The following is a 26,273-nucleotide window of genomic DNA, read 5'->3' as shown; positions in this document are numbered from 1 at the left end:
GTTTGTCCTGGAAGGTTTTTATCTCTCCTTCTATTTTCAATGACAGCCTAGCTGGATATAGTATTCTTGGCTGCATGTTTTTTTCGCTTAGTGCTCTGAATATATCATGCCAGTCCTTTCTGGCCTGCCAGGTCTCTGTGGATAGGTCTGCTGCCAATCTAATGTTTCTACCATTGTAGGTTACACAGACCTCTTGTCCTGAGCTGCTTTCAGGATTTTCTTTTTGTCTCTGCGACTTGTAAGTTTTACTATTAGATGTTGGAGTGTTGACCTATTTTTATTGATTTTGAGGGGGGTTCTCTGCCTCTCCTGGATTTTGATGCCTGTTTCCTTCCCCAAATTAGGGAAGTTCTCTGCTATAATTTGCTCCAATATACCTTCTGCCCCTCTCTTTCTCTCTTCTTCTGGGATCCCAATTATTCTAATATTGTTTCGTCTTATGGTATCACTTATCTCTCAAATTCTGCCCTCGTGATCCAGTAGTTGTTTATCTCTTTTTCTCAGCTTCTTTATTCTCCATCATTTGGTCTTCTATATCACTAATTTCTCTTCTGCCTTATTTATCCTAGCAGTTAGAGCCTCCATTTTTGATTGCACCTCATTAATAGCCTTTTTGATTTCGACTTGGTTAGATTTTAGTTCTTTTATTTCTCCAGAAAGGGATTCTCTAGTATCTTCCATGCTTTTTTCAAGCCCAGGTAGTATCTTTAAAATCGTCATTCTGAACTCTAGTTCTGACATCTTACTAATGTCTGTATTGATTAGGTCCCTGGCAGTCGTTACTCCTCTTGTTCTTTTTTTTGAGGTAAGTTTTTCTGTCTTGTCATTTTGTCCAGAGGAGAATAGATGAATGAGAGAACAAAATGCTAACAGGGTAAAAACGACCCCAGAAAAATATACACTAAACAAATCAGAAGAGACCCGAAACCCAGGGGAAAAGAAAGGGAAAGAAAGAAAGAAAAAAAAGAATATGATCAAATATGATCAGGCTGCTGCGTAGATCAGTGCCGCACACTAGATTTTGGGTGTATTTTGGTCTGTTAGAAGAAACTGCCTCCCAAAATTTTAAAGAAAGAAAAACTTATATATGTACAAAAATAAGGGTAAATACGATGAAGGGATGGAATATGACTATAAAGATGAAAATTATAAAAGATTTTATAAAAGGAATTGATAAGAAGTTGGTTGAAAAAAGAAAGAAAAATTAAAAAAAAAAAAGAGAGAGAATGTTATCAGCCAGGAGACTAGAGCAAAGCCATACACTAGAGATTTAGGGTATATTTTTGGTCTGTTAGAAGAAACTGTATCTGACAGTTTTAAAGAGAGAACAACATATATATATATATATATGTATATATATATATACACACACAAAGAATAAGGTTAACTACAATGAAAGGATAGAATATGACTCTAAAAATGAAAAATAAAAAAGATTTTAAAAAAAGGAATTGATAAGATGTTGGTTGAAAAAGGGAAAAAGAAAAATTCAAATAAAAATAGAAAAAGAAAAAATAAAGAACATTTAAAAAATTAACTTTGAAAGAGTAAAGAATCATGGGGGAAAAAAGCCATGAATTCTATGTGCTGTATTCCCCTAGTGCTGGCATTCTCCCGTTCTCATTGATTGGTAAACTTGGTCTTGGCTGGCTGTTCTTGCTGATCTTCTGGGGGAGGGGCCTGTCGCAGTGGTTCTCAAATGTCTCTGCCATTGATGGAATTGTCCCGCCCTTGCCAGGGGCTGGGCTAAGTAACCTGCTCCGGTTTCCTCCTGGGAGCTTTTGTTCCCTGCAAGCTTTCCGTACAGCTTTGGAGGACGAGAATGAAAATGGCAGCCTCCCAGTCTCTGCCCCAGAGGAGCCGAGAACTCGGGGCCCCACTCCTCAGTGAGCCCCCAGAGGAAAGCAGTCAATCACTCCCCTCTCCTTGGTCTCCGGGCCATACTCCGTGCTCACTCAGCCTGTGACCGAGCGTTTCTATCTCTGGCACATGATCCCGTTTGCGAGCGTTTCTATCTCTGGCATACGACCCCGTGTGGAGTCTCCAAACCCAGCAGATTCCTGCGGTGTGCTCCACGCTGCTCCTCCCCAGGGGAGGAAGGGGAATCTCCCCGTATCTGCCACTTTTTGGGTCCCTGCTGGAAGAGCAGTGGCCCGACTGTGCTGCTGATCATGGTTTATGGCAACCCCAAGCTGAGAGCCCACTTCTCTGCTCGGTCTTTGCAGCCGCTTCCCTGCTCTGATACCTGGGAGCTCTGCTGCACTCAGTCGCCCCCGGTCTTTCTGTGACCCCGAGGGTCCTGAGACCACACTGTCCCAGCGAGGGTTCCACCCCCCACTTAGCCACTGGAGCGACGTCCCTCAGCGGAGTAGACTTCTAAAAGTTCTGATTTTGTGCTCCGTGGCTCTATCACTTGCCGGTAGCGGCTGATGGAGGCTCCCTCCCCCCGCAGTCTATCTTCCTGAATATCACCTCGGATTCACTTCTCCGCACATCCTACCTTCCAGAAAGTGGTTGCTTTTCTGTTCAGAGTTGCTGCTATTCTTTTATTCAATCTCCTATTGAGTTTATAGGTGTTCAGAATGGTTTGATACCTATCTAGCTGAATTCCTGGGACCAGATAAAATTTAGGTCTCCTACTCCTCCGCCATCTTGCTCCTCCTCCATTCTCTTGCTTTTTAAGTTGTGTAACTCCCCATCTCTCTCGTTCTCTCCCACCTCAGGCAATGTTCAGTCTCTGTATGGTGGAAAGTGGAGCAGACGAGGTGAATTTACACGGTGTGACCAGCCTTGGCTTGAAGCAGGCCCTGGAGTTTGCATACACAGGCCAGGTATGGTACCACATGTCATCTGAGAGGCTTAACGTTTTAACTGCAGCTAGCCAGAGGGGATTATCCTTGAGGCATGAGATTTAGGTATTTTTCTTGTTATTCATTTTAACGTTTAAAAAAAAGTTCACATCTCCTTAATTTTATAACTAAAATGATGAAAAGGTAAGTAAAACAATTTGAGTTTAAATATGACCCAGGGAACATAATATTTTAATCTGAGCTCAGTGGCTTGCTGGTATAATTTTAAAACAGCCTAAAGAACCATCTTATGGGAAAGAGTTTGCAAAATAACTTGAATTGTTATTACTGAAGCTCCATTACTTAATCATGGCTTTATTGGCTTAAAAAAAATGTAAAGCTCCAAAAAGTTTTTATAAACTTTTGTTTTTTAATTCCATTTTATTCAACTTAGGTTTAGTGTCTTCTGTGCTAAAATAAGGGCCTCTTCTCTTGGCGGGCCCACATCCCGGTGGGGAAAAGAGGCATAGAAATAATCACACATCCTCATTGTGTTGGGAAATATAATAGAAGCAGAATACAAGATACAGTGGAGACAAAAAGGAGGATATGGTCAGCTGGGGCCATCAGTACAAACTTTCACAGAGAAGGTGGTATTTGGGTCTTGAAGAATGTTGAGAGCTCACTTTTCTACTAAATTTCCCCTTCAGCGGCTTTTTAAACTATACGATATTATCCATTTTCTTTTCTAGAGCTAGTAGAGTTTGAGATATGTTTCATAGAGTAATTGAGGCAACTCGGCAGCTGAAATGAAAATAATGGATAGAAAGGAAAAAAACATCCATCAAGTAGCAGGTGCAAAGGGAAATACAAAGGAAATGGATCACAAATTCAGGGTCAGCCCAGCCAGATTTCATGCCTTAGAAAATTCAGGTGGACAGTTATTGTTCAGAGTTGCCAAACCTGATTCCTAGTGAGGTAAATTATGTGTTGGCTGCTTTTTGGTTTATAGATATAAAGACAGATACCAGCTCTAAATTCTGTCTTGTGTAGATTTCTCTCTTCATGTCTGAAATATGGTCACACCTGCATTTGCCCACCTCTAAAGTACTATTGATAACACATAGCTCATACTTTGCTGGTGTGCAATGGGAATGAAATAGTAAATGTTGTGTTTTTTTGAAAAAACTACCCACTTGAGTAGCTTTTGTATTTAGCTGCATTAACAATGGAATGGTTTCAGCTCAGAAGTTATAAGCTGCAAAACATTTAAATAATTAGTAAACAGAAGGGTGCAAAAATGCTATAGAGGCTGAGGTAAAACTCACATGCAGATATAAGTGGCTGTCTTATTGTTTGCCTTGATTGCCCTGTGGTTTCTTTCACAATTATATATATGTAATCCCTGTGGCACAAAGGGCTTAGGAAACCTGGACTGAAGGGGACTTTTTGAAGGGTAAGAAAACTGCTTGAGAAGTTTGCAGAGGGGCAGCCATATCTCATTGCTTAGGAGTCATATGCTCATATTCCACTTTTATGAGTTAAAAAGAAAGCCAGGAATGCTTAAAAAAAAAAAAAAGAAAAGAAAAAAAGCAAGTCCTAGGGCCAGAGCCGGAGTTGTATTTATTCTGTCCAGTGACCCATTCCTGATGTGTATACCCACAGAGCAGCAACAAGCCTGTGGCATTCAGCAGTAACTCATCTGTTCAGATTGTGTCTGGAGGGACAGGAAGTAGGCTGACATTTCATGGAGCATCTTCTGCAAGAGCAAGGGCACTGCCCTAGGTACTTTGTGTGTGCTGTTTGACCTAATCTTCTAGACAGCTCTGAAGAATGCAGTGATCCCATCATGAAGATGACTAGCCCAGGAAGGTACAGGGAATGACTCAAATCACTCTCCCAGTGTATACTGACTCAGTGAGTCAGGGCCAGTCCTCTTAGCTTCAAATCCATTGTCCCACTGAGAAAAGATTAAGTCATATTTGTTCTACTTTGTTGAAGGAGGCAGGGAAGCATTTGGACACTTTAGAGAGTGAACTCTTTTGATGGTTCTCTCATCCTGGGTGCCTTTGCAGCACTCAGTTCATGAGGGCTCTGAGTTGCTGCACCTGAACTCTATGTATGATGACTCATTGCTGCACAGTGGAAATTGATACATGCTTTCTTGGACAGCATCCATGGTACTTTGCTCTCTTAAACACCAAAATGACTTTATAATAAATCTGTTTTCCCTTGGAGACATGAACACAGATAATGGCAAAAAGTGGAATTGCAGTATGCTTGGGAGATGCAAAAAACCTGCTTTCTCTTACTCTGGAATTGACATTAGCATTAAGTGAAGACTTTGGCGTATGGAAGCAGGAATAAAAGCATAGTTCTTCAGTTTCTTAATTGTTATGTACTCTTGTGGATACTCACTAATACTCACTAATCTGTTGTCTTTAGCCATGATATAGATTTGTAAAATCAGGGTTAACATTGAACTTATCTACCTCTAGCTATTTCTACTGACAGTTGATTACACCTTTAGTCGGTGGTAGTAAGCATAGTATAAAATATAAGTGTTTTAAATGTCTGAAAATTGTTGCCGTCTTGGGAGAGAAATTGGAATTGGAAGTATTGTGTGGGCGCCATGAGTGAATGATGCTACGTGTAACAAGACGTGTGCATGTTCCTCCTACATAGTGCTCTAAAGCATAACCTTCTTAAAATTGGTCACAGATTTCATCCAGGAAATTTTAAAGAAAAAGCAGACTTTTCCCCTAATGCTAATGCATCCTCTGAAAGTGCATGCACTTTTCTTAGCAAGGAGTCTATATGGGGCCAAGGAAGCACACACTCTGCCTTCCCACTGATTAGAGATGTGCCCTTCCTGTGGGCACACCCTGCTTAGGGCACAGCCTGTGCAGAGGCGGGCATGCATCGCGACCCTCGTGGGTGTGTTTGCTCAGCCGTAAAGAGCAGAAGCGGCCATGAGGGGCAGAGGAGCCAGGCTACTTTCCAGGTCCTATTCTGGGCTGGCGCTGGGAGCCAGGTCAGGAGCAAGTGGTGTGATGTAAACTGTCACCAGGCAGCTCTGCCTTAGGGAGAACGGGACAGAGTAACCCTAAGAGAACACAAACTCTCACTTAATCTGGTGGGCAAGACTACCCGTTCCCTGGCCTCCCTCAGTCTCCTCACTTTCCAACTCTAGCCAGGAATTCACTCCTATTTCAGACCAGGAAAGAAGAAGGGGAGGAAAGAAAGGATTCTGGTGAAGATGTTGACTGGGAGGAGGATTCCCAGTCCTAACTAGACAAGAGGTCAGCCACTCAGGAGTGAGTAGGTGTTGCTAAGAAAGCCCAGGGATAGTGATTAGCAGTTAAGACCAAGATCCTTCTAGAAAGAGAAGAGCCCCACTCAAAAGATGGAAGGACTTCTGACCTCGAAGGTCCTGGAATAAGCCTCTAAGAATTTGAGTAACTAAGGACCAAAATAGGAAGCAAATAGAGCTGAGAACCACAATAAAGTTCACTGTTTAGCACTCCAGCTGTGATGATGTTAAGCAAGATAGACTATATGCCAAGTACAGTGCTGAATACCTTCCTTATAGGGGAGCAAGGGCTTAAGCCTAGTTAGCTTCCTCTTCCTTTCCAGAGAACTGTCCTCCTGTTCTGTCCCTTGTAGCCTGATGGAGAGAGAAACGACACACCAGATGACAGTGACATTTGTAGTCCCCTTTAATATTTGCCGCCTCCAGGTACTGCCGACTTTGTCCACCCTGAACCGCCATGTCATATCTGGCCATCTGAAGAGAAAGGACACTTTGGTACCTGTGATCCCTTGCTTTTCTCTTCATTATCCAGTAACTCCAGCCTTGGCTCCTCAACACATGGAGGAACCCATCTCTTCGGGACTCCCATCCTAATTACCATCCTCCGATCCAGAGAATGCTTTAGTACAATCTTTACAAGGATATTTTGTGTACCCATTAATATTAACATTTTAAAGTCTTTCTTTGGTGGTGCCTGGGTGGCTCAGTCATTAAGCGCCTGCCTTCGGCTTGGGTCATGATCCCAGGGTCCTGGGATCGAGCCCCGCATTGGGCTCCCTGCTCGGCGGGAAGCCTGCTTCTCCCTCTCCCACTCCCCGTGCTTGTGTTCCCTCTCTCGCTGTGTCTCTCTCTGTCAATTAAATAAATAAAAATCTTTAAAAAAAAATAAGGTCTTTCTTTGGAAATGTAGAAAAGTATGATACTCTTAAGTAAAAAAAAAAAAAAAAATTTAGCTGTAATTGTGGTTACACAATTGGTTATGTAAAAATATTCATGCAATCAGAAATTGTAAACTCGGGGTGCCTGGGTGGCTCAGTCAGTTAAACATCTGCCTTCAGCTCAGCTCATGGTCCCAGGGTCCTGGGATCAAGTCCTGCATTGGTGTCCCCCCTCAGCGGGGAGCCTGCTTCTCCCTTTCCCTCTGCCCTTACCCCCCTCACCCCTGCACTCTCTCCCTCTCCTTCTCTCAAATAAATTCTTATTTTTTTAATAAAAAAAAGGAAATTGTAAACTCAAGGAAACTATCCCTTAGTATTCATGCTCTATGCAGTGAAGTTTTTCTTCCTGATTCTTATTTGATTCCTTAATAAGTTCATATTATCTTTTTACATAGCATTGATAAGGCATACACTGTAGCATTCCATTTTGATGAATATTGAAACTGTATTTATTCTACATAGCAGAATATTTTTCTCTGTAGACCTGAGCACCAGGCCCAGCAACAGAGTGACAGGAATCTGAATTGCAACTGCTTCCCATGGGCCATCCCTACAGAGGGATAAATGTGTCACTTCACATAGAAAAAGTCCCCATAAGATTGGAAAAAGTCCCCATAAGATTTACTTATAAATGTAACCTGGTTGAACTAAATGGTAGCATATGAACAAATCTGGGAGAATTTTTTCTTAAATATGTCTCTGGGGAGCAACATTCAGGCTATTCAGTGGTTTAAATATTTTAGCTGTAGAGTCCTTTCTTCACCTGGCAGTGCTTACAGAAGCCTGGCCAGCAAAAGGCCCCTGAGGTACCCTCACTGTGCCCCAGGCTCTAGAGGGCACAGTCTAAAATCCACATTCTAAGGAAGAATATCTGGAATTGTGCAGAAAGTGATCATTTTCTCCTCACCTTAATTCTTGTCAGAGCTGTGCCGGAGTCCATACTGGAAGGTTTGAGAGAGTGAAATGAAGGAAGCTTGAATTTCATCATTGGCTTTTTGCTTGTTTGGATCTTTTGAAACTCTGCATTATTTGCCCTTGGAGAGGTTTTCTCTTTTATCAGTGGGTCATTGAAACAAACACACAAGCAGATGTGTCCACTTACTATTTTGGGGTGAAGATGTTCCATATTCCCACTCATGGTTTCACGAAAGTACCAACTAACTTGATTGACAAGAACCATATGCCAAATGGAATTTTTATGGCTTCCCAAGATGTCAAGTAAAGCAATAAATGTTGACATGTTTTGGTTGTCAAAAGTGGGAAGGACAGGTTGGAGACCTAATCACTTATTGTGAAAAAAGAAGTGAGATTTTAGAAGTCCAGGTCCTGACTGACCCCCAGAAGCCTACTTTTCTCAGCTGAGGACCCAAGAACCCAAGGACTCACAGGGCCCAAAGCCTGTCTGTTCTTCAAGGCGAACAGTTGATTCAGACAAAGGGAAGTCATGTGGGAGGACCTCCTCCCTGTAGAGCAGGACCAGTTCTAATTAACAGTCTCTACTTCACACCAGCCTGTTCTATATTAAATTTATGTGTGCTGTCTGCTCAGAATGTACTCAGGTGTAGTTTATACTGCAGGAATTGTAAAGCCGTTTGCTCAGCATAGCAATGTCTAAAGTATCTCTGTGAAGAAGTGTAACTGTGGCCACACTTCTGAGATCTGCTTTCATTTGGTAATAAAGCTGATACTTTGATTTTTTTTTTTTTACTTTTCCTGACTTTTCTCTAATAATTTGCAAGTTTGGGGTTTCTGAGTTGTCTTATAGGCATTCTCCAAAAACAGAATGACTCCCTCCCCTATGCAAAATTGGATTCAGTTGTCGAGACTGGTAATACCACACGCATACCAAGAGGATGCAAAAAGGACACAGTGAGGCTTTCTGGGGAGAGCAGGGTGGCTCCCAAGCAGGTCCAAAAATGGCTTCAGAGGGCAAGTAGGGGGTGATTGGCTTGACTTTTCCTGTGGTTAGGGGAGGGAGCTGGAGGATTCTTCACATAGGCAGGGGCTTGTGTGGTTTGGACTTCCTACCAGCACCAAGGGAGAGAGCACTCAGTCTTTCTCGTACTTTTTCCCAGGTGTGGGAAAAGCAGGGAGGAGGGAGTGCTGGGGCTCGAAAGCTGTTAGCAGGCAAACATCAAAAATGGAGTCAGACCTCAATTACATTAGTCTAGCATTCTACTTGAGTGATAGTCACATTTTAGGCACAGGTATTTTCCTTTGAGATATTGTGTAACTCAATCACTTAGGAAAACAAAATGTGTTTAAACAATATGCTAATAGCATTTGTGATCTTTCTCAGAATTCATTCTGTGCTGAGGAACCCATCGTGGGCCACGGTGGGTGCTTGAGCTCATTGTGTACAGAACATGCATACTGGTAACATGATGAGGGTCTCTGGGTATCAGAGATAGCATTAGATGATAAGGATGAGTGTGGTCCCTCTGTGTTTTAACCTTATCTTTATTTATTCATAAAACTCCATTCAAATGAGCTGGATTTGTTGCCTCTCTTTCTTCTACTCTCCTTCCAAGGTCTCTACTTCCCACCCCCACCCTATTGCCTGTATAGGGAATAGGAAGAGAAGTATTTTCTGTATGCTTGTGATATGGTTCTGTTGTCATAGTGGGGGCAATAAACAATCAGTCCTTTTCTAGCTAATGTCCTCCAAAGTAGAATCGGCTAACATCCAGCAACTTAAAATAGCAGGTCAACCCACTTAGTTAATTCAGGGTAGATTTTGTACTTCTGTGCACTTATTTCTTTTGAATGTTTTAGCAGAAAGTATCATGGCCAGATACTTTATATTTTATGGTATGCATCTGGAATTTTTTCCTTTGCTATGGTGGGTGAGCAGTAATCCTTATTTTATAATATTTCTAGGCAGAAATCAAAGCAGGATTTCTAAGCAGTGCTCTTTCTTGATCATTAGAATTTCTGAGTGTTGGCTGCTTCCCAAATTATTCCCTAAGGAAATCCTGACCCTTCCTTAGGTGCTTCATCAAATCACCTCTGAGTGGAGGGAGGTTAACAGTTTATTTAAGGGAGAAACTTGATTAGCTTATTAATTTTCATAAGAAGTTATCAGCCTATTGATGGCTTTTTAAAGTACATAAGCTTTTCCCCTGATTCAGCAAAAGAGAATAATTGCACTCCAGCCTCAGCCTGTTTTCTGGGACAGCTCTTACTAAAAGTTCATTTGGGAGAAATTATATACATAATGGATTCGCAGAAGATACGCAGTCTGTCTGTCAGGCTTGGTGATTCTCAGCCTCATCTATCAGGCCTTAATATAAAAAGGCAACATTGAATGTTTTAGGTTATCCTGAAATGAAATTCTTAGATATTATAACTTGCCCACATAAATTACTTTGCACATCAATAAGAAACCTTAACATATATGATGAATAAACAGAAGGAGAGAAAGTGTAATAAAAATAATATATATTTCAGTATATACATGCTGGGGCAGAACTCTTTAGGAAACATATTGAAACCATTTTCTAAAATAGTAAAATTCCATAAAAAAACAGAATAGGGGGTGCCTGGGTGGCTCAGTTGGTTAAGTGTCTGCCTTCGGCTCAGGTCATGATCCCAGGGTCCTGGGATGGAGCCCCGTGTTAGGCTCCCTGCTCAGCCCTGCTCAGTGGGAACCCTGCTTCTTCCCTCTGCTCTTCCCTGCCCCGCTCATACTCTCTCTCAAATAAATAAATGGAATCTTAAAAAAAAATAGTTATAAGGATATAAAAACATATGTATATATATACCTCCTCTCCTGACTTCATATTTTTTGTTTCCTATTTTCTCTTAGCTTGAGTTATGTTCTTAATTTTTAAATGCTTGTATTGATGCCTCAGATCCATCTCAAAATGAGATATCATATAAGTAAATAAATAGGGTAAATAAAGAGATTTGGGACCTCTGAACGCCTTTGAAATCCCAGAAGTACTTTAATGTTATTTGTAGGCATGAATAAAGTGGTGCTATACCCGATTAGTTCTGCCTTTGAAAATGAAGTGTCTCCAAATTCCCAAGTTGTTCCATAAATAAACCATTCTGCTTGCTTTCTAAATTTTGTTCCATCCTTGTTTTCAGCACTAAAAATAGGACATATCATTTTTCATCTTTGAAAATAAAAAAAAAAATCACCCAAACGTTTACACAAACATAAATAAGAATAGAAGTGAAAAACAATATTCAATCAAATTCTAAACACCCAAATTCTAATTTACTTACACATTATATCTTGTCTTTCTGTTTTTGTTTTTTGTTTTTTTTCCTGGCCTTTACCCATATGCCTAAGTAGTTTTGTGGGTTTTTTTTTTTTTAAGATTTTTTTTTTAAATTTATTTATTTGACAGAGAGAGACACAGCGAGAGAGGGAACACAAGCAAGGGGCGTGGGAGAGGGAGAAGCAGGCCTCCTGCTGAGCAGGAAGCCCGATGTGGGACTCGATCCCAGGATTCTGGGATCATGACCTGAGCCGAAGGCAGATGCTTAACTGACTGAGCCCCAGACGCTTAACCGACTGAGCCACCCAGGCGCCCCGGGTTTTTTTTTTTTTAAAAACATTTTATTTATTTATTTGACAGAGAGAGAATATAAGCAGGGGGAGCAGCTGAAGCAGACTCCCCACTGAGCAGGGAGCCCAACGTGGGGCTCGATCCAGAACCCCGGGATCATGACCTGAGCTGAAGGCAGACGCTTAACCAACTGAGCCACCCAGGCGCCCTGATATGCCTAAGTAGTTTTATATAAATTTCTGTGACTATAATTTACTTAATTTCTTCTCTGGAATTAAGGTACATTTATCCATAGTATTATAAATTCAGTTTCTTTCTTGGAGTTAAAGGTACATTTATCCATAAATGCTGTCTTATTGTAATCTAATTTTTTCTTTCATTTGGATTATTTTATTTTATTTGTTTATTTGTTTATTTATTTATTTATTTTGAGAGAGAGAGAGCACTCTCAAGAGCAGGGGGGAGGAGTAGAGGGAGAGAGAAAGAATCCTAAACAGGCTTCATGCCCAACATGGGGCCTGACCCTGACTCAGGGCCCCATCTCACAACCCGAGGTCATGACCTGAACCAAGATCAAGAGCCCAGAGCTTAACAGATTGAGCCACCCAGGCACCCCGCATTTGGATTATTTTAAATAAATTGATAGACCTGGAATTACTTGATCAAGAGGAGGAATGTATTTTTTGTCAGCATTGCCTTATGAAGGAGTTTTACAATAGCTGCTGTTGGACAATGAGCTTTTTAAAGTTTTTTTAAAGTTTTTTCCTTAAAATAGAATTCTTGAGCCCTCTGCTGGAAGCATTTAGTATTTGTATGAAGTAGTAGTATATGGGAGTTTTACAATTCCAATGTAAGGTTTTTTTAAAAGAAAACAACCTGGTAGCAAAAATATATGGTCTTTGTGGTTGATTTCAAGATAAAAAACAACTGGCCAAACAGAAGTTTTAAGAAGATTTATATTACAAGTAGGTATTCCATTTGAATAGAATAATGATGCAGACATTCAGATGAAGGACTGATTTGAATACATCGAATGCCCTCAGTTAATTTGTGAGTATTTTATTTCATTTGTATACTTCATAAAAAAATCCACTTATAGTTTATTCTCAAACTGAGAGCCACTAACTCATCAAATACTTAATGAGCACCTACCTGTTAAAAATTTACTAGGTGTTAGGGATGCACTGAAGTAAAAGAAATACACAGTGAGTGCTTTCTCAGAGTGGATTGAATAGTGGTTGGAAATGCCAGATCAACATACCACTGCATTTATTGGAAATGGATTATTAGGGGCCTGAATTATTTGTGTATGGAGCATAGTGAAGTACCTAAGGATGTTTGATGCTCCAAAAGTTATACTAGTTCTGATAGGAGAATGAATAATTGAGGCTTAGTACTTGGTAGAGTACTACCGAAAAAATAACAGATTAATTTGTATTTTACTTTGCAGGGAGAAAAAAATATATGGTAATTGAATAGATCTAGGCCCTGAAAAATCGATCGTAGCCATGCCTGGATCTGTCAGGGTAGAAACGATTTGGCAGAGCCCAAAGAATATAGCCACTGACCTTAGAGGGAACCAAGCCTGATTCCAGCATGTGACAATTTTAGAGAATTATCCATTGCATCCCACTATAAGTATCAACTCTGTGGTGGTTGCTGGGAAAAGTTACCATTTTCACTTCAAAATCCATGATTCCAAATCTCAGGTGGATACTCATCCTTGCCAGCAGTGCTAATTGGTTTCCAAGTAAATTTCTTTTTTCCTCTTCCTGGTAATTTTCTCATTTCTTCTCTCTTCTCAAACCCTGCCCTCTACCCCCATTACCCTACCTCCAGTACACATAGCACAAGAAAACTCACCTTCTGTTGTGCAGAAAGATGCAGACAAGGAGATCTGCATCTTTTCACCATCAAATCCCCAATCCCCTCTTTCTGTGCACTTGTTCTATGTATTCCTATCGTTTATGATGGAAGAGTTACCCTGTCAAAGTTAATCTCTCCATGTAAGCTCTGGACTGTACTCCCTCTGATCCTCTCAGGCTTCACTCCCCAAATCCTCATTTCTTTCTCTTCTGTCATCACTTTCTCCTTCTCCACTGGAACATTCTCACCAGCATATAAACATGCTCTATTGCTCATGTTTCAAAATCCCTTTCTTGTTCTTATATTCCCCTTCAGCCACCACTTATTTCTCTACTTGTCTTCACAGCAGAACTATGAAAAAAGTTGCATGAACTTACACTTACTCATTTTCACTCACTCTTCCACTCATGAAGAGTGGAAACTTCCAACATTCTACTGAAATTGTTTTTGACAGTCCCAGATATTACCAAGTCCATTAAATAATGTCACCATGACCTCTCAGCTTCATTCAATGCAGCCAACCTGGGTCTCCATGGAAGTCTTTTCTCTCTGGGCTTCTGTGACACCACACTCTGTGGGCTCTTACTATGTGCCCCTCAGGTTCCCTTCCCATCATTCCTTTCCAGATGTCTTTGCTTGCTCCTTCCCCTCTAAAGACTCTGAATTAATTCCTCATGTGTCAAGAACCTCCTGTTTCATCTAACTAGCTTCCTTTGTGATGTCATCTGGAGCCATGTTATTTTGTACAATATTATGCTATTGACTCCCAGATCAGGGATTGGAAAACTTTCTCTGTGTACGGTTGGATAGTAGAGAATTAGTCTTTGCAGGCCACATAAAGCACTGTTGCAACTACTCAACCCTGTGTTGTAGCATGAAAACAGCCAGAGACAAATATGTAAATAAATGAGCTATGTTCCAGTAAATGGAATGACTGATATTTAAATTTCATATCTTTTTCACATCACGTAGTATATCATAGGCATGCTTCATTGTATTGTGCTTCGCTTTGTTGCACTTTGTAGATACTGTTTTTTAAAATATTTTATTTATTTATTTATTAAAGAGAGAGAGACGTACATGTACATGAGTGGGGGGAGGGGCAGAGGGAGAGAGAGATCCTCAAGCAGACTCCATGCTGAGTGTGGAGCCCGATGTGGGTCCCAATCCCATGACCTTGAGATCATGACCTGAGCTGAAATCAAGAATCGAATGCTCAAATGACTGAGCCACCCAGGGACCCCTACAGACTGTGGTGTTTTTTTTTTTTACCAGTTGAAAGTTTGTGGGGAGTCTGTCCAGCAAGTCTCTTGGCACCATTTTCCGAATAGTATTTGCTTACTTTGTGTCTCTGTGTCACATTTTGATAATTCTTGTAACATTCCATACTTTTTCATGATTATTGTATTTGTTACAGTGATCTGTGATCAGTGATCTTTGTTGTTACGATTGTAATTGTTTTGGGGTGTCATGAACCACACACATATAATACCACAAACTTCATTGATAAATGTTGTATGTGTTCTGACTGTTCCACTGACTGGCCATTCCCTCTGTCTCTCTTATCTTTGGGTCTCTTTCTATTGAAATTAAGGCAGTTAATCTCCCCATGCTCTAAGTGTTCAGGTGGCAGGAAGAATCACAAGCTAGACATAATTAATCTTAGTGAGTAAGGCATGTTGAAAACCAAGACAGGCCAAAAGCTAGGCCTCTTGCACCAAACGATTAGCCAAGTTGTGAATTTCCTCTTGAAGGAAATTAAAAGTGCTACTCCAGTGAACAATACATGAATGATAAGAAAGCAAAACGACCTAATTGCTGATACGGAGAAGATTTTAGTGGTCTGGAGAGATGATCAGACCAGCTACAACACTTCCTTAAGCCAAAGCCTACTCCAGAGCAAGATCTTAACTCTCTTCAATTCTGTGAGGGTGGAGAGAAGTGAGGAAGCTGCAGAATAAAAGTTCAAAGCTAGCAGGGGTTGGTTCAAGAGGTTGAAGGAAAGAAGCTGTCTTCATAACATCGAAGTGCAAGGTGAAGCAGTAAGTACTGATGTAGATGCTGCAACAAGTTCTCCAGAATATCTAGCTTAGATAATTCATGAAGGCGGAAACACCAAACAACAGATATTCAATGTAGACGAAACAGTCTTGTGCCATCTAGGACTTTCATAGCTAGAGAGGAGAAGTCAGTGCCTGGCTTTAAGGCTTCGAAGAACAGGCTGACTCTCTTGTCAGGGGCTAATGCAGCTGGTGACCTTACATTGAAGCCAGTGTTCACTGACCATTCTGAAAATCCCAGGGCCCTTCAGAATGATGCTAAATCTACTCTTCCTGTGCTCAGCAACTGGGAACAAGAAAGGCTGGATGACAGCACATCTGTTTGCAACACAATTTCCCGAATATTTTAAGCCCACTGTTGAGATGTAATGCCCAGAAAAAAAGATTCCTTTCAAAATATGACTGCTCATTGACAACGCACCTGGTCACCCCAAGAGCTCCTCCAGTGCAGATGTGCAGTGAGATTAATGTTTGCATGCCTTCTAACACAACATCTAATCAAGTCTATTAGAAAAAATAAAATTAAATTTTTAAAAACGCAAGTAAAAATTTTTTTCTTAAACTGTTTTTAGCTCAAGGTCATATAAAAATATGTGATAGGAAGATTTGGTATGGGGCTTGTAGTTTGCCAACTAGACTGATGCCTTTCTGTCGACTTGATAACTCCATTCAGATGACTAATAAGCATCATAAACTTAACATATATTCCCAAATGCAACTCTTGATTCTTCCTCCAGACCTGTTTCTTCCTTTGTTTTACTGTAGTCATCAGTCACTCTGCAAGTCCACCTGGTTGGCTCAAACATAGACTCTGAGTACCACGCAACGAGGGAAATTGTTTGTCTTGTTGTCATAGCCTCAGTCCTCGGAAAGGTGCCTGGAATACTGTAGACACTCAGAAAAGGTTTGCTAATTGAATGGGTGAATTCCTTTGCCCTCAGTTTCTTCATTTGCCTCGTGGGGATATTTACCTTGCAGGAGTGAGGAGCGGGGAAGGGTGTAAGAAGGAAAGAAAACCTATGAAATTACCCCACAAGGGTACATAGTAGGTACATAGTAGGCAGTGTGTAAACACTGGAAATAGGGAGTTGTTATCTGTGAAGGAGATTTATTTGTTCATGGAATTGACAACAACAGTAATTAAAAAAGCAGCTACTTTTTTTTTTTTTTTTAATTCTTTTAAAACATGCCAGGTGTTAGTCTGAAAATTGTACCTGGGTTATCTCATTTTATCCTTATGTAGACTTTATGCAGGTAGGTAGTGGTCATCTCCTGTTTTTTATATAACAGTGCTAAAAACAAACGTGTCAATGACTTACCCACATTCCTACAATGGGCCCCACGGCCATATTATGCCTCCGTTCTTTATAAGCAAATACAAGGGATTTCCCAAATTAAATTGGATATTAATGATATTTTTCAGGGGAAAAAATATTTCACAGCTTCCTTCCATGAAATTAGGCATTCCCAGGCAAGTGCTTCTCTGGCATTCTGTGCCCACCACTATCTTAGCATGAATCACCCCACAGTGTAATCATTTTGTCAGGCTCTTTGTTTTTACTTGTGTTTGAGCACCTAGCAGTGACAAAGGGGTAGCCAACTATAAAGAAACAATGGAAGCAGCCCTATTCATTCTTTCAGAGGCCTAACCATTTCGGACATCAGTAGTTTTAAGTAATGTTTCTTTCTTGTTTGGTCATATTAGCGTTGTAACTAGCTCTGTATGGGGAAGCCCAGCTTCACTAATAAAGCTCTGTGGGATGAAACCTCCCATGTTCATCACACTTTAAAGAGCACTGGTTATAAAAGTAAGTCTTAATAATTAATTTGGCTTTTCTTATAACGTGTAATGACTTTCATGTTTCATTATATTTAATTGCTGGGACTGCTTCTTTCTCTTAGAAACTACCAAAAATTTGTTCTACTTTTTCAAATAATTAGGCCATATTTTTCTAGGTAATGTAAGTATGTATAATTTAGCTTTACATTTTATTAAATAATGTATTTTGTTAATTTAAACATACTGAAGAAAACTATGTTGGAATTGACTATCTGACAGAACTATTGATCTCAGAGCTTTGAAATGCCAGGATCAAGCTAATGGAGAAGGGGCCAAAAAAAAGGGGGGGGGGGGGCCTTGTTCATACAATATAAAAGGACCAACTCTTTTCATATGAAGAATTATTTCACAGGTTCAATGAAATGAATTGTCTCCAGCCAAGTACTCTGACAGCCCTCTGTGCCTACCACTCTTAGCATTAATTGTACCACAGCTTAATGATTCCATTTGATTTTTTTTTCTTCTGTCTCTACTCGAGCACCTAGCTGGAGTATGTCATCCATCATCCTGCTGCATGTCCTAGAATAAGAAAGGAAGAACCAGTTCTAGCAGCATCGATAGATGGGGACATCCTCAAAATTGTATTAATGGTCATACGTGAAATTTTTGCAAGGGAGGGCAGAATGTAGTTTCCCTTACCTGTTCTCAGATTTCTTCTTGGCATCTTAGAGAAGGTTATGCTTCTGTAACCTGTCTGGAACCTGAGAAATTTCAAATGAACCAAATGAGGATGTGTAAACGTGTGAAGAAAAATAATAGAATCTCAAAGTGATGTCCACACTTTTTTTACTAGGATATTTTTATTATTTTTTACCTCTGTGGTTTATAACATTCTTTAAAAATATCAGGAAAATCCAATCTGTTTTCCCTCTTTTCATATTCTAATACATGGAAAAGTTGATTTTTTTTTCAAATAAATTTAAGTTAAATTAGTATTTTTAAAGGTTGATATTGAGCTCTTTTAAAAATGTGTGTAAGTGTACTAGTATGTCTGGAAGAAAGCCACCTGACAAAATTTGTATCTTAAAGAATCAGTAATCAAATCACAGATTCATTCTATACCTCACCCAACCCAAAGGTTACCTTTATATAAACATATTATTAGAACTGTTATTGAAATGTCTTTTGTGTCCTTTTATTTAACTCCTTCAATTAGATAATCCTTGATAAGGATTAACATGTGACCAGGCTCCTCCGTAGAGGCTTTTGACATCTTTTCACATTTTCCTCAGGAACTGTATTTTTCAAGCCTGCGAATTTCTTTAGTAAGTAAATCTAGAGTGCTCTTGTAGCATGTTCACCAGCAATGAACATGAAAGAGGATGGACCAAGGTGCCGTAGGTAAAACTAAGGGACACACACATAACCCACTCAGGGCAAAAACACTTAGTTGCATGAGAAAGACCCAAATAATAGTTGGCATTTATCGCTGGTTTACCATAAATAGATTCTGTGCTAAGAGTCATGACCTGCACTCTGGTTGCCTACACAGTATCTGTTCCCTCTTTTTTCTTTATAGAAAATAACAATTTGATTTGGCACAATAGTGTATGTAACTGTAAAAATTCGATTTCCCAGGTTCTTTTCCAGCTACGGGTTTGGTTTTTGCCCTCTCTTTTCTTTATGCTTTGAATGCAAATGCAATGCCTGGAGGTATAGTAGCCACTTTGTGACCATGAAACCATGGGCTAAGATTGGCCAAATAGGAAAATACAAGAAGTCTGGTTTGTTGGCACTCCAAGCCGCCTAATCCATTTTGTGAGAAAAGTAAGTCCCATACTTGTTTAAAGCCATTTTGTTGACATACAGCCATACACAGTTGTAACGATACATACACATTTTCTCAGTCCTTAAGACCATCTTTTGATACAAATATTATTTTCATTGTATAGATGAGGACACTGAGGCATGTAGAATTGAATGGTTTTCCTGATCTCATTCTGCCAGCAAGTATCGGAGCCAGGATTTGAAATCAGGCAGTGTGACCTAGATCCCATGGACTTAGTTCACTATGGTAGTTGGGAGTCCAGGAGATTAATCCCAGGTGGAGGTTGGGGTGAGGGAAGATCTTGCAAAGCTTTGTATAGGTAATGAACTTAGAGTTACATCTTGAATGAGTAGGATTTTGAAATAGGGAGACTGACGAAGTCAGGAGGGCATTCAAGGAGAAAAGAGTACTGCTTCAGTGTGGAGAGCAGTGGGCTTTGGTTTTAGTAAAGGGACCATAGGTTGCACAATTGGAAATAAGTTTTAAAAAGTAGGTTGTGTGGGCACCTGGGTGGCTCAGTTGGTTAAGCACCTGCCTTCAGCTTGGGTCATGATCTCAGGGTCCAGGGATCAAGTCCCGCATTGGGCTCCCTGCTCAGCACGGTGTCCCCTTCTCCCTCTGCCCTTCCCCCCTGCTGGTGATCTCTCTCTCTCTCTCTCAAATAAATAAAAAATATTTTTTAAAAAAGTAGGTTGTGGCCATATCATGGTAGTTTCTTAATACAAGGACACAAATTTTGAGCTATATCCAGAAATTGGGGAGGTATGGTTTATGGAGAGCTACTGAATTCTAAACAGTATTGCTCAGATGGAGCACTTCAACAAAAATTTATGAACATTTCCCCAAATAATAGAGACATTTAGAAAGTAGAATTCATATGTTTTATTATCCTTACTTGAATTATTTTGTTCGTTCTCAAAAATAAACTTAAGGTGTCAGCAATAGGGCTACAATACCAGAGTAATTTAGAAAATAATTTTGCTTTAAACATAGGCGCCACCTGGTGGATAGGAAATCATTAGTCTAACGGCTTTGAAACAAAATCTAAATTGATGGCAGTTTCTCATAGCTAGATCTTATGATTCATATTCTGTCTATAAGAAGTCTCTTGAAAAGCTTTATGTAAATGATTTTATTTATGTGTCTTAAATATTTGATCATTTAAAAGTTATTTGCATTGTTGTATTCAATTTACATGATGATTTAGACATTCAAAATTGTAGTAATTTGCCATTTCACTATACTATACAGGAAAAAAAAAAAAAACAAACCAAAGAAACAAAGCATGAAAGCAAGAAAAATGTGCTCATTTATTCTTATCAATAGTATTAAGCCTATCTAATTTGCAGTTGTAGCAATGCTAGCCAGAGTCCTTATGCTTCTGTGTGCACGGTATATGTTTGGTGGAGATCTTAATTGTCTGGCTGTCACATGCTCAACTCCTTCAGGCTACCCCATCTACACATCTAGAAGTAAGTGACTTAAAAGTCTCGTAAGGAAGAAATGAAGAAGAAAGCTTTGAAGAACCAAGATACAAAATTTCCTAAAGATGCCAACACATCTGTTCATAAGGCAGGAAAAAAGGTCACACTGAGGGGCATCTGGGTGGTTCAGTCCGTTAAGCATCTGACTCTTGATTTTGGCTTGGGTCATGGTCTCAGGGTCGTGAGATTGAGCCCCGCGTCAGGCTCCATGCTGGGTGTGGAGCCTGCTTAAGATTCTCTCTTCTCTCTCTCTCCCTCTTCTTCTCTCTCTCTTTCTCAAAAAAAAAGGGAAAAAAATAAAAGGTCACGCTGAGACTTGCCATGGTTATTAAAGGCAGTCCCTACCAGTAGCTAATCCAAGAAGCAATGTAAAAGTTAGAGAGAAAATAAAGAGAAGAAAAAGAACAAGAAGACAGAATTAAGAGGGTGGATGCTTGGTGATGTGGGAGGAGGAGTGAAGAAGGAAACCCGGGGACCCACTGGGGATTGTGTGCTGCGTCAGGCTGACTCCACCCTCCCAGAGCCTGGCTGGGTGAGTCTGGGCTGAGGGGGATCGCCCATCTCATCATGCCTCCTCCACTCTCCTCTTTCAGTTTTGTGGCCCCATGTCCTGCCTGAGGGTATTGGGACCAGGAGTCCCAATCTCATTCCAGTTTGGAGGGCTTTCATTAGAGATTGTGCAAATTCAGCTCTCTGCTTCCAACACTGCTTAGATTAGTGGCTGGGGGGCACATCTGGACTGAGTTTTCAAGAGTGCCTCCTTCCAGGGGGCCAACTGGACCAACCTCATGACTGAATGCTGAGGTAAGAACTCTCACTGCTATCTTTAGAGACCACCACCCTCTGCTGCAGCTGCGGCTTTCACTTCTATTAAAAGTTTGTCAGACCACCCATGTCACCCTGACCATAGCCGCTAATGAGTTCTTATCCCCAGTTGATCAAAACGAGGACTGAGTCTCAGCATTTGGGGTAGGAGCCAGATGTGGACCTTAGTTCATGTGACCTAGCTTGCCACCAACTGCTGGAGAGGTTCCAGAATGAGATCGTCACCTCCCCAGCCAGCACTGTCTGGCTCCCCTCTTTCCAGGTCAGCATCCTGTATTCTGCCCTCCAGAGGTCAGGTGTGAGTGGATGACAGGGAGAAAATATTCCATCCACATGACCTGTCCACAAGAGGCATTCACACCCCCCACCAAGACTGCATCAAAATTCCTTCGTCCAATCTGAAGAAGCCCCGTCTCTGCTTCCACCCAAGCAGGTGAGCGACGTGGCCCTTCCCGTCGGTGGTCCTCAGTGACCCTTCCTCCCGTCTGTCCTGCTTGGAGTGCCGGACCAGATGTTGATGGGTACATGATTCTGAAAGGCCTAAATGTAACCAGCATGTGCTTTGCAGCACTTAAACTTAGCCGCCTTAGTTTTCCTCCGCAAACGGGTGAGTTTGCGATCCCCTCCTTCTGCAGAAGGCTATTTTCGGCCAGTTCTTCCAGGCGGGTGATGGGCGCATTCACCGTACTGGAAACTGTGAGGAGATCAAACCTTTCTTTGTATTCCTGCCCAAACACAAATTCTCTGGAAGAATATATTAGAACAACCAGTCACCGAAGATAACAGAGCTCAATCTGAAAGACTCCAGTGCAAGCAGGGCTTTGCCAACACTTGTTCTGTTTCCATAAGTGAGACCCAGCTTTCCTGGTATGGTTTGCTTTTTGTTTGTTTTCTCTCTCCTTTTGTCTCTCCCTCTCTCTCTCTCTCTTTTTTTTTCTTTCCAAACTATGTCCTTTCAGTGCACTTAGGGATTTCCTGTGCCAAAGCATCTTCTAGAAAAACTTATGTTATAATGAGAGAAGAAAAAACTACAGAACAAAAAACAAGAAACAAAGGCGAAAACAATCCTGGTCCGGGTATCTCCTGCGAGGGTTTCCCGGAGTGAGCCCTCTGGACGTGTTACACATGCTCTGGAATATTCATCTTCTCTGTCTGTGGTATCTGTCTTTGTGTTCGGCATTACCGAGCCTTGGAGGTTATCGTGAATGCCAGTTGTGTGAAATAAGCGCAACTGACAGGATTTAAAGGCTCAGACTAACCTTTCTAATCCATCTAGTCCCTGTTCTGTGCCTTAGGCCATGCCTCTTCTGCAAGAATATACTACATCCTTGCTTCTGTGAGGGGAGCTGCAGTAATTTCCTGAATGTCAGTCAAAGCCTCTCTCCTTGAGGAGCCAGGGAAATTCAGGTTTCTCCTTCTGACTAGATGGTCAAGGAGCTATAAAGAATTTTGCGAATGAGATGAGTGTTGGTGTTTTTGCCACATGTGCTTAACTTTTTCACTTCGTTAGTAGTTCAGAATGTAATTTATATAGGGGCACCTGGGTGGCTCAGTCGGTTAAGCATCATGTGCCTTTGGCTCATGTCATGATCCCGGGGTCCTGGGATAGAGCCCCGCATCAGGCTCCCTGCTCAGCGGGGAGCCTGCTTTCCCCTCTGCCTGCCACTTCCCCTGCTTGTGCTCTCTCTCTCTCTGACAAATAAATAAATAAAAATCTTAAAAATATATATATATAATTTATAATCCCTTTCCTAATCAATGAAAGTAATTCTGAATTTGAAAAATCCATCTAGAGATAAATTAATTCACCAATAATTTATTAAAATCAATTCATCATTATGGAGTGAAAGCTATGTGTTGGGCATTATTCTGCGTGCTGGGGGTATAGGATGGGCCAAGTCCCTGCCCTCCTGAATCTTCTATCCTGTGGGTGGAGAAACAGAAAATAATCACATAGATCAATATGCACAATGTCGAGAGGTGGTAAGTACTAGGAAGAATAAAGCAAAGAAAGGAGATAGGGAATGAGGGTGATGGGGAGTGAGGTACTGTTTTACCAAGGATGGCCAGACAAGGCCTCTCAAGCAAGAGGATATCTGAGCAGCGGTTTGAACAGAGGACATGAATGAGTGAGCCATGCTGGTATCTTGAGGAAGAGTGACCCAGGCAGAGAAAATAGCAGCTAGTTGTAGACATGAAGGTGCTCAGGGTATTCACAGAAACTTTTATGTTACAGTGAAGATTGGATTTCTTTTCAATGAGATACAAAGTCCCTGGAGAGGTCTGCATAAGGGAGTGACATAATTTCATTGATGCCTTTAAAAGATCATTTCGATTGGTATTATTAAAAACACTATGAGGGGGTGAAGGAGAAAGCAGTTAGACCAGTTAGGAGGCGATTCTAGGAAGACTGTGGCATAAACAAGAATGATAGTGATGACGGTAGTACTGAGTGGTGATTGGATTCTGGAACTATTTTGAAGGTAGAGCCAATAGGGGTTGCTGATGATTGCTGATGTGAGGTATAAGGAAAACAAGAGGAGTCAGGAATTGTCTGGGGTTGTAGCCTCAATAATCGGCAGTTGCTGTTTGCTGAGATGGTAGGATTGGGATAAGAGCAGGTTTGGTGGTTGGTAGAGAGGATCAAGAGATCAGTTTGGGGCATGTTCAGTTAGAGCTGCCCATTGGATATCCAAGTGGAGATAGGCAGTTGGAAATAAAAGTCTGGAGTTCAAAGGTGAGGTTGGGGCTAAAGAAAAAAAACCTGAGTGTAATGAGTAGTATAGGTAGTTTTAAAGTCATGGGATTACATGAGATCATCCATAGAATGAGCGGAGAGAGGAAAGGAGAGATCTGGGGACTGAGTTCTGGATGTCCCCAAAGCTTACCAGTTGGGAAGGTGATGGAGAGAGAGTGGTTAGTGAAGTAGAAGAAGCCATGAGAGGGAGTGCTATCACAGAGGCAAGGGAAGAGATTGTTCCAGCAGGAGGGACATCGACTTTGCTAACTGCTGTTGGCTTGAGTAAGATTAAATGTTGAGAAATGGCTATTGGATTTGGCCATTGGATTTGGAGGTCATTGGTGACCTTGATGAGAACATTTTTAGAGGAACATTAAGAACAAAACTCAAGGGGCGCCTGGGTGGCTCAGTTGGTTGAGCGACTGCCTTCTGCTCAGGTCATGATCCTGGAGTCCCGGGATCGAGTCCCACATCAGGCTCCCTGCTCAGCGGGGAGTCTGCTTCTCCCTCCGACCCTCCCCCCCTCATGCTCTCTCTCACTCTCTCAAATAAATAAATAAAATCTTTAAAAAAAAAAAAAAAGAACAAAACTCAATAGGAGTGGGTCCAGGGAGAACAGAGTAGAGCAAATAGTGGTGTTTTATGTGGACAACTTTCCTGAGAAACTTTGCTGTGAAGGAGGGCATGGAAGGAGCTCTGGGGTCAAGGGAGGGGATTTTTATTTCTTAAGATAGGAGCTATCAAGGAATATTTTTATGCTGATGGGAGCTATCAAGAGGAGAAAGAGAACAGATAACGCTGTGGGAAATGAGGGGACAATTGCTGGCGGAAGGGTTGAGATCTCCTGCACAAATGGAGTGTTGGGTAAAGCCAAATGTACTGATAGGTGGCTTGGTAGATTTGGTGGTGGGAGGCTTTAGAAGATCATGGGGTTAGAGTAAGGAGAGAAAGGAGGAGGGGGAGGCTTGAGGAGAAAGGAGTATGAGGGAAGAAGTAGAGTGAATTGATCACACCAAGGTTTCTCAGGCTTCCCTGTGCACCAGAACCACCAGGGGCCTTGTTATAACACTCGTTGCTGGGCCTCACCCTGAAAGTTTCTGATTCATTTTGGTCTGGGGAGACATCCAAGAATTTGCAATTGTGACAGATTCCCAGGTGATGCTGCTGCTGCTGGTCCCGAGACTGGACTTTGGGAACCACTGGGCTTGGGACAGCAGAGCATCCCTGAAGGCCTCCCTGTGCCCGGCGGTCATGCGTGTAGAGGGAATCCAATCAGCGTGGTCTTGTGTTTTTCTGCAGCCCCGTTCGGTGGCTCAGGAGCTGGCAACCGTAGGCACAAAGTTGGACTTCACCAGAAAAAAATGCACAACTGATATGACTGGTGTATTTGGGAAGCTCCACTTCTCTTGATGTCCTTGTAGTCTGAAAATGCTTTTTCTACATCTTCCATTTGAAATAGAAGGGAGTGGAGAATCTGAGATGGAGAAAAAAGAGAAACCAAAGTTTGTGGTGAAGTTTACTGTTGTAGGACTTAGAAATAAAATGGAGTAGTGGCGCCTCTGGTCTCCTCTTGAAAGGGGAAACATAAGCCCCCTTTTCCTAAAATATCTGCTAACCATGCTGTTTCTGTGATCTACAAAATTGTGAAATATACTTTGAAAAATAAAATCTGGTTCTTCTGGATTTTCTAAGATTACTTCCATCACACGCAGAATTTGGAGACTATTGTATTATTCTTTGCAAATGTTCATGTCCCCCTGCAAAAAATAAGTGGTTAAGTGCAGAGCCTTACACGCAGGAAGTGAGTTCTGGAAGTGACAACTCAGCTATTTGAGTGAGGGCCACAGCTCCATCAGAACACAAAAAAAAAGAACTGACTTCCATAATAAAGTATAGTATTAATTCACATCTCATATGTTAAGCAGCAATTTAAATGTGGTGGATTTGCATATTAAGCATTAATTTTTGAGTCACTGATAGTTTTCTTTTTATTAAAAAACAAAACAGATTTTGTTGGAGCCGGGCGTAATCCAGGATGTGCTAGCTGCTGGCAGTCACCTACAGCTGTTGGAGCTCCTCAATTTATGTTCCCACTATCTCATCCAGGTATGTGAGCTTGCGTCCTGCTAC

General features: G+C 41.2%; 1 protein-coding gene across 10 annotated transcripts in view; it reads left to right on the top strand.

Annotated features, from left to right (window-relative positions):
• The window catches only part of KLHL32 (kelch like family member 32), a 261,971-nt gene that overhangs the window by 106,312 nt on the left and 129,386 nt on the right, over window positions 1–26,273 (top strand). For all 10 annotated transcript variants that reach the window (XR_004300015.1, XM_032408205.1, XM_032408204.1 and 7 more), the window contains exons 4-5: window positions 2,724–2,831; window positions 26,151–26,249. Coding sequence is in view for 9 of the 10 variants with exons in the window: in XM_032408205.1 (XP_032264096.1) it covers window positions 2,724–2,831; window positions 26,151–26,249 (207 nt within the window). In the remaining variant the exon portion in view is untranslated. The remainder of the gene's footprint in view (window positions 1–2,723; window positions 2,832–26,150; window positions 26,250–26,273) is intronic.

The sequence above is a fragment of the Phoca vitulina genome, unplaced genomic scaffold, assembly GCF_004348235.1.
Source record: "Phoca vitulina isolate PV1807 unplaced genomic scaffold, GSC_HSeal_1.0 scaffold9, whole genome shotgun sequence".
Classification (NCBI taxonomy): domain Eukaryota; kingdom Metazoa; phylum Chordata; class Mammalia; order Carnivora; family Phocidae; genus Phoca; species Phoca vitulina.
Note: the sequence above shows the minus strand (reverse complement) of the source record. Positions and strands in the feature narration are given on the sequence as shown.